General features: G+C 51.2%; 1 protein-coding gene across 1 annotated transcript in view; it reads right to left on the reverse strand.

Moving 5' to 3' along the window:
• LOC139274030 (transmembrane protein 132B-like) overlaps nucleotides 1-9,255 on the reverse strand; it is a 61,305-nt gene that overhangs the window by 23,329 nt on the left and 28,721 nt on the right. The window contains exon 4 of the mRNA XM_070891082.1: nucleotides 6,277-6,420. Within this exon, the coding sequence (XP_070747183.1) occupies nucleotides 6,277-6,420 (144 nt within the window). The remainder of the gene's footprint in view (nucleotides 1-6,276; nucleotides 6,421-9,255) is intronic.

The following is a 9,255-nucleotide window of genomic DNA, read 5'->3' on the forward strand; positions in this document are numbered from 1 at the left end:
AGGAGCAAAAGTGCAGATCCACCTAATTCCGGGGGCGCGACCCATCCATCACAAGGCGAGAGCAGTACCGTACACGATGAGAGAAAGGATAGAGATCGAACTAGACCAGCTGCAACGAGAGGGCATCATTTCACCGATCGAGTTCAGCGAATGGGCCAGTCCTATTGTCCCAGTCCTCAAGGGAGACGGCACCAACAGAATCTGTGGCGATTACAAAGTAACTATCAATCGTTTCTCCCAGCAGGGCCAATACCCACTACCAAAGGCCGACGACCTCTTTGCAACGTTGGTGGGAGGAAAGACGTTCATGAAGCTGGATCTGACTTCAGCCTACATGATGCAGGAACTGGAGGAATCATCGAAGGGCCTCACCTGAATCAACACGCACAAAGGTCTTTTTATTTATAACAGATGCCCGTTTGGAATTCGATCAGTGGTGGCGATATTCCACAGAAACATGGAATGCTTACTGAAGTCGGTCCCGTACACCATGTAGGATTGCAAAATTCATGGAAACCCCTCAATGTTTGGACTCATTGAAAAGGAAATTTGATTTGGGACTGTCAAACAGAAAGTTTGGGGTCCTAAAATGCTTATGGAAGAAATCTACGAGTTTTAACCAAGTTTGGGATTTTTAAAAAGGTGAATGTTGGGTCTGCAAGAAAAGGGCTGGGGTCAATCTCTAAAAGGCCAGTTTGGACATTGGAGCTAATCAAATTGTCTGGGAACCTAGCATTTAAACAATCGACCACGGAAGAAACATTATCCACTCCACCCCTCGGACCCAAATGTCACATACATATTCCAACACCTTTTCAACAGGCATAGAACTATCTGGCTCAGGTCAGACTTCCGAAAGCAAAAAAAAAAGTGCTATCACATGGACAAGAGTTCATCAACTCAGAAAAGCCTATTAACGTCAGATTAAAACCACGTAATCAAGTTCGAGTTAGCTGAGCTGCAAAATTTAAACAAAGAACCGAGGTTGATTTGGGGTGCAGATAAGGAAGTCTCCCAAAATATAATTAAGGGCTGTGGAAATGTATTTTTATCTAAGCTGATACCACATGGTATTTTTGTGCCCTTTGCAATATATAACAAAATGGAGTCCTGGTCCTTCCAGAAATTTCTGCATAAAGCAGTCGGCTTGCATAAACAGCTAAACCTGGCTTGAAATGGCTGATAGTCACCAGACAGCTAGGAGGCAAGTCCTGCTGAAGACAAGTACCCCCCCCCCCCCCCCCACCCATGGTGCTCTCCTATTGTCTATACAACACCAATTCCACTCCACCCCACCCTTTTCAAAGTACTCAAACCACCAGCCATTATCTCTTGTAGAGACCTCATCCATTTGGTGCAAAAAGATAACTGACCAGGAAACTGGACAATCCTGACACAATGCAAGGCAGGTAATAGCTCATTACCACACTCTCATCGAGCGATGGCTGGCTGGCCAACTAATAACCCTGACAAAAGGAAATATCTGGAAACCATGTCAGGACAAGGATGTAGTAATTAACTCTTTATCTGTATTCACTGACTGCGAGACAGAGCCAGTACACAGGGAGAGGCCATAACTTGGGTTTTACTGTATAAATATCTCGTGAAACTGTACCATTGCAGAGGTGTTCACTTAGCCATTGGCTGAGTGTGACCTTTCCCTTGCTAGCAAGTAAATTAAAGAAACTTCTGCCGGAGCTGAAGGTGTCTGAGTCGTTTATCGGAGGTCGAGATTTCGACAGGGCCTATCGTACCAAGAGAGCTATCTCTATTCTGACCATCACAGAAAGAACTTTTCTGACCAAGCCCTTCGGAACAACAAGATCGCGAGCGCACGGCGAGAAAACGCAGGAAGAAACATCGCCACGTCGGAGAAAAGAACTCGCCCCAACTGGCTGCAATACGCAGCAGAGGTCTTCTGCCACGCCCGGGGTACGGCAAGGCAAACCGGCTATAACCTCGAAACCGCGAAACAGCCCTAACTGTCAAAGGAAGGATTGGTGAGCATTGTCCCTGTTGCCCGAGAGTCTAACTTAGCTCGAGAGTAAGTGGGAGGTGGGAGGTATTGCTGTCGTGTTTATTACCTGTAACAAAGTATTCCCCATTGTTTAGAACCGTTTGTAAGATTTTACAGTTTTACTGGAGTGTATTTGCGTTGTTTGCTTTCTTGAATAAAACCCAAACCTTCTTTGTACAAACCAGTTGTCTGCCGTACTTTATCACACCCTGATTAATAAATCCAGGCTCGCAACCGCTCTGAGTCAGGGAATGCAAACTGACCCCACACACCACCCCCTAGAACCGTGGTCTTCCAGGACGACATGTTGGCCCCAGGTCGGGACACCGTCGAGCATCTGCAGAACCTGGAGGAGGTTCTTAAGTCGACTCAACCGCGTGTGGCTCAGGTTAAAATGCTCCAAATGCATTTTCCTGGCGCCTGAAGTCAAGTTCTTGGGAAGGAGGATCGCGGCGGACGGCATCAGGCCCACCAACGCGAAGACGGAGGCAATCGAGAACGCACCGAGGCCACAGAACGTGACGGAGCTGTGGTCGTTTCTGGGACTCTTGAACTACTTTGGTAACTTCTTACCGGGTCTCAGCACACTGCTCGGGCCACTGCATGTCTTACTATGAAAAGGAGACGAATGGGTTTGGGGCAAAAGCCAAGAAAATGTCTTTGTAAAAGCGAGAAAATTGTTATGCTCAAACAAATTGCTTGTGTTGTATGATCCATGTAAGCGTTTGGTACTAGCATGTGATGCGTCGTCATATGGCGTTGGATGTGTATTGTAACAAGCTAATGATTTCGGGAAACTGCAACCGGTCGCTTATACATTCAGGAGTCTGTCAAAGGCTGAGAGAGCCTACAGTGTTAGTGTGTGTCTATGGGGTAAAGAAAATGCATCAATACCTGTTTGGGCTAAAATTCGAATTGGAAACTGACCATAAGCCACTTATATCCCTATTTTCCGAGAGTAAAGGGATAACTACCAACACATCGGCCCGCATCCAGAGATGGGCACTCACGTTGTCCGCATACAACTACGCCATCCGCCACAGGCCAGGCACAGAAAATTGCGCCGATGCTCTCAGTAGGCTGCCATTGCCCACCACGGGGGTGGAAATGGCGCAGTCCGCAGACTTAGCCATGGTTATGGAAGCATTTGAGAGTGAGCAGTGACCAGTCACTGCCCGGCAGATCAAAACCTGGATGACCCAGAACCCCTTGTTATCTCTAGTCAAAAGCTGTGTGCTTCACGGGAGCTGGTCCAGTGTCCCAGTGGAAATGCAGGAAGAGATAAAGCCGTTCCAGTGGCGCAAAGATGAAATGTCTATACAAGCAGACTGCCTTCTGTGGGGCAATTGTGTAGTGGTCCCCAAGAAGGGCAGAGACACCTTCATCAATGACCTTCACAGTATCCACCCAGGCATCGTAATGATGAAAGCTATAGCCAGATCCTACGTGTGGTAGCCCGGTATCGATGCGGACTTAGAGTCCTGCGTTCACAGATGTAATACATGCTTGCAGTTAAGCAATGTACCCAGGGAGGCGCCGCTAAGTTTATGGTCTTGGCCCTCCAAACTGTGTTCTAGGGTACACGGCGATTATGCAGGCCCGTTCTTGGGCAAAATGTTCCTTGTGGTTGTAGACGCGTACTCAAAGTAGATTGAATGTAAGATAATGTCGGCTAGCACGTCTGCTGCCACCATTGAAAGCCTGTGGGCCATGTTTGCCACTCACGGCTTACCCGATGTCCTGGTGAGCGACAACAGGCCATGTTTCACCAGTGCTGAGTTAAAAGAATTCATGACCCGTAACAGGATCAAACATGTCACATCTGCCCCGTTTAAACCAGCGTCCAATGGTCAGGCAGAGAGAGCAGTGCAAACCATCAAGCAAGGCTCGAAGAGGGTAACTGAAGGCTCACTGCAGACTCGCCTATCCCGAGTCCTGCTTAGCTACCGCACGAGACCCCACTCACTCATTGGGATCCCACCTGCTGAGCTGCTCATGAAAAAAGCACTTAAGACACGGCTCTCGTTCGTTCACCCTGATCTACATGAACAGGCGGCTTCAACAAAGAATACCATGATAGCGCAAATGTGTCACGTGAGATTGAAGTCAATGATCCTGTATTTGTATTAAATTATGGACAAGGTCCCAAGTGGCTTCCCGGCACTGTCGTGGCCAAAGAGGGGAGCAGGGTGTTTCGGGTCAAACTTTCAAATGGACTCATTCACCGGAAACACTTGGACCAAATCAAACTCAGATTCACGGACAATCCTGAGCAACCCATCTTGGACCCTACCTTTTTTGATCCCCCAACATACTCACCAGTGGCAACCGGCACCATGGTTGATCACGAAGCAGAACCCATCATCCACAGCAGCCCTGCAGGGCCCAACACACCAGGCAGCCCAGCAAGGCCAGCTGCACAGCAGCCCAGCGAGGACCCAACAAATGATTCAGCAACACCAGCTTTCACACCGAGACGATCAACCAGGGCAAGAAGGGCCCCAGATCGACTCACATTGTAAATAGTTACACGATTGACTTTGGCGGGGGTGGTGGGAGGGGGGAGGGGTGGAGTGTTTTTATATATGTAAACTTGTATTTACTCTGCACAGCCACCAGAGGGCTCATCCCCTGGAGCCCCAAGGGATCCTATGATCCCTTGGGAGCACAGGTATTTAAGGAGGCCTCACAGGTTGGAGAGGTACTCTGGAGACCTGCAATAAAAGACTAAGGTCATACTTTACTTTGAGCTTACAGTGTTCAGTCTGACTCTTTCTCCATACATAACAGAGAGGTTTGTAGGGGCTGGAGGAGGTTACAGAGACAAAGAGTGTTGTCGGGCTGGAGGAGATTACAGAGATAGGGAGGGTTGTAGGACTGGAGGAGATTACAGAGTTAGGGAGAGGTGTAGTGGCTGGAGGAGGTTAGAGATAGGGAGGGTTGTAGGACTGGAGGAGATTACAGAGATAGGGAGGGGTGTAGTGGCTGGAGGAGGTTACAGAGATAGGGAGGGGTGTAGTGGCTGGAGGAGGTTACAGAGATAGGGAGGGTTGTAGTGGCTGGAGGAGGTTACAGAGATAGGGAGGGTTGTAGGGCTGAAGGAGGGTACAGAGAAAGGGAGGGTTGTAGGAGCTGGAGGTTACAGAGATAGGGAGGGTCGTACGGCTGGAGGAGGTTACAGAGATAGGGAGGGTTGTAGGAGCTGGAGGTTACAGAGATAGGGAGGGTTATAGGAGCTGGAGGTTACAGAGATAGGGAGGGTTGTAGTGGCTGGAGGAGGTTACAGAGATAGGGAGGGTTGTAGGGCTGAAGGAGGGTACAGAGAAAGGGAGGGTTGTAGGAGCTGGAGGTTACAGAGATAGGGAGAGGTGTAGTTGCTGGAGGAGGTTAGAGATAGGGAGGGTTGTAGGACTGGAGGAGGTTACAGAGATAGGGAGGGGTGTAGTGGCTGGAGGAAGTTACAGAGATAGGGAGGGTTGTATGGCTGAAGGAGGTTACAGAGAAAGGGAGGGGTGTAGGAGCTGGAGGTTACAGAAATAGGGAGGGTCATACGGCTGGAGGAGGTTACAGAGATAGGGAGGGTTGTAGGAGCTGGAGGTTACAGAGATAGGGAGAGTTGTAGAGCAAGAGGATATTTCAGAGATAGGGAGGGGAAAAGCTCAGGGAAGGATTTGTAAACCAGGATGAGAATTTTGAAATCGATGCGCTGCCGGACACGGGAGCCAATGTCGGTCAGGGAGCACAGAGGGTGATGGGTGAGCGGGACTTGGTGCGAGTTAGGACACGGGTAGCCGAGTTTTGGGAGTTCAAGTTTACAGAGGGTAGAATATAGAGTGGGGGGGTCGTGGGGTCGTGGGGGGGGACACAGAGTCAGCGGGGCAGCGGGGGGCAGCGGGTTTGGGGGGGGGCAGCGGGGAGCAGCGGGGTCGGGGGGGGCAGCGGGGTCGGGGGGGGCAGCGGGGTCGGGGGGGGCAGCGGGGTCGGGGCGGGTCACGGGGTCGGGGCGGGTCACGGGGTCGGAGCGGGTCACGGGGTCGGGGCGGGTCACGGGGTCAGGGCGGTAGGTTGCCCGACAGGACGCCGAAGCTGCACGCGCTGCCCCGGGGTCAGTGTGAGAGGTTGACCGAGGGCGTCGCGTGGCCGGATCTCCGAGGGAATGGCGGGCGAGGCGAGGGCAGGAGACGTGAGGCGCGGGCGCACACTGACCCGCTGCCCCAGAGTCCGAACGGAACCCAGAGAGAAAGGAACGGAGCTCTCACCTTGACGACATCTTCGTCCTCCGACGCGCAATCCACCATCTCGGTCACGTCCGTCACGGAACCGCTCCCCTCCACCGTCACCGCCTTGATGGGCACCGCCACCAGGCGCCCAGTCAGGACGGCCGTGTTCAGGACCTCCTGCGCCTGCCGGGAGGTCAACGAGCAAAGGTCAGCGTAAGAACGGGCAAGGGGCAAAGGTCAGGGCGAGAGCGGTCAAGGAGGGACATCTGATGAGAAAGGAGGGATAGAGTATAAAAGCAGAGAAGTCCTGTTACAACTGTACAGGGTATTGGTGAGGCCACACCTGGAGTACTGCGTACAGTGTTGGTCTCCGTATTTAAGGAGGGATATACTTGCATTGGAGGCTGTTCAGATAAAGTTCACTCGGTTGATTCCGGAGATGAGGGGGTTGCCTGATGAAGAAAGGTTGAGCAGGTTGGGCCTATACTCATTGGAGTTTAGAAGAATGAGAGGTGATCTTATTGAAATGTATAAGATACTGAGGGGGCTGGACAGGGTAGATGCAGAGAGGATGTTTCCCCTCGTGGGGCAATCTGGAACGAGGGGGCATAGTTTCAGAATAAGGGGTCGTCCATTTAGAACTGAGATGAGGAGGAATTTCTTCTCTCAGAGGGTCATGAATCTTTGGTCAGGGTGAGACAATAAAGGCGAGAACTCTCTCTCTCCCCCTCCCCCACTCCTCCCCTGCCACTAGCACCTCCAATTATTAAACCACAGCATCAATGCTGCCCACTCCCAACTCGCGGGTACAACTCACTGCCCCCGGCTTACTGAGCAGCGGTCCCTCAAGCCAGAGAAGTGTGAGGTAATGCATTTTGGGGAGGTCTAACAAGGCGAGGGAATACACATTAAATGGTAGGACACTGAGAAGTGTAGAGGAACAGAGGGACCTTGGAGTGCATGTCCACAGATCCCTGAAGGTAGCAGGCCCGGTCGATAAGGTGGTTAAGAAGGCATATGGAATACTTGCCTTTATTAGCCGAGGCATAGAATACAAGAGCAGGGAGATTATGCTTGAAATGTATAAAACACTGGTTAGACCACAGCTGGAGTACTGCGTGCAGTTCTGGTCACCACATTACACGAAGGATGTGATTGCACTGGAGAGGGTACAGAGGAGATTTACGAGGATGTTGCCTGGACTGGAGAATTTTGGATATGAAGAAAGATTGGATAGGCTGGGTCTGTTTTCTCTGGAACAGAGGAGGCTGAGGGGAGACCTGATTGAGGTGTGTAAAATGATGAGGGGCCTGGATAGAGTGGATAGGACGGATCTGTTTCCCTGGGCGGAGAGGTCAACAACCAGGGGGCATAGATTTAAAGTAATTGGGGGGAGGTTTAGGGGGGATTTGAGGGGAAATGTCTTCACCCACAGGGTGGTGAGGGTCTGGGGCGGAACTCAGTGCCTGAAAGGGTGGTAGAGGCAGAAACCCTCACCACATTTAAACAGTACTTGGATGTGCACCTGAAGTGCTGTAACCTACAGGGCTACGGACCCAGAGCTGGAACGTGGGTAGCTCTTGGCCAGCCGGCACGGACACGATGGCCTCCTTCCGTGCTGTAAATTTCTCTGGTTCTTATGTAAACCTTTATAGCTCTCTCTGCGTGCTCCTCATATCGACGAGAACACCCAGGGTGCGGAAACCACCCGGGTTAAACCGGACAAGGGAATTGTTGGGGTGGATCACGGAGGAGTGGTTCGGTGATGTCCTGTTTTAAGAGCTTGTGGGATACGGGTGGGAGCAGAATGTGGCAGAGAGAGAGAGAGAGAGAGAGAGAGAGAGAGAGAGAGAGAGAGGGTCAGAGAGAGAGAGAGAGAGAGAGAGAGGGGGGCAGAGAGAGAGAGAGAGAGAGAGAGAGAGAGGGGGCAGAGAGAGAGAGAGGCAGAGAGAGAGAGAGAAGGGGGCAGAGAGAGAGAGAGAGAGAGAGTGAGAGTGGGGCAGAGAGAGAGAGAGAAAGAGAGGGTCAGAGGAGAGAGAAAAAGAGAGAGAGAGGGGCAGAGAGAGAGAGGGGGGGGGGGGCAGAGAGAGAGAGAGAGAGAGAGAGAGAGAGAGGCAACATAAACTCAAGAGTACAATCCTAAAGGGGGTGCATGAACAGTGAGACCAGGGGGTAATGTGCACAAATCGTTGAAGGTGGCAGGGCAGGTTGGGAAAGGGGTTAAAAAAAAAGCTTACGGGATCCTGGGCATAGAGTATAAAAGCAAGGAAGTTATGATGAATCTTGATAAACCACCGGGTTAGGCCCCAGCTGGAGTATTGTGTCCAATTCTGGGCACCACACTTTAGGAAGGATGTGAAGGCCTGGGAGAAGGTGCAGAGGGAGATTGCCCAGAATGTTACCGGTGATGTGGGACCTCAGTTACATGGGGAGACTGGAGAAGCTGGGGTTGTTCTCCTTCGAGCAGAGAAGGTTAAGGGAAGATTGCCCAGAATGGTACCAGGGATGAGGGACTTCAGTTACATGGAGAGACTGGAGAAGCTGGGATTGTTCTCCTTAGAGCAGAGAAGGTTAAGGGGAGATTGACCAGAATGGTACCAGGGATGTGGGACTTCAGTTACATGGGGAGACTGGAGAAGCTGGGGTTGTTCTCCTTAGAGCAGAGAAGGTTAAGGGGAGATTGCCCAGAATGGTACCAGGGATGTGGGACTTCAGTTACATGGGGAGACTGGAGAAGCTGGGATTGTTCTCCTTAGAGCAGAAAAGGTTAAGGGGAGATTGCCCAGAATGGTACCAGGGATGTGGGACTTCAGTTACATGGAGAGACTGGAGAAGCTGGGATTGTTCTCCTTAGAGCAGAGAAGGTTAAGGGGAGATTGCCCAGAATGGTACCAGGGATGTGGGGACCTCAGTTACATGGGGAGACTGGAGAAGCTGGGGTTGTTCTCCTTAGAGCAGAGAAGGTTAAGGGGGAGATTTGATCGAGTTGTTCAAAATCAGGAGGGCTCTGGACAGAGT

Source organism: Pristiophorus japonicus, chromosome 9 (assembly GCF_044704955.1).
Source record: "Pristiophorus japonicus isolate sPriJap1 chromosome 9, sPriJap1.hap1, whole genome shotgun sequence".
Taxonomy (NCBI): Eukaryota; Metazoa; Chordata; class Chondrichthyes; family Pristiophoridae; genus Pristiophorus; species Pristiophorus japonicus.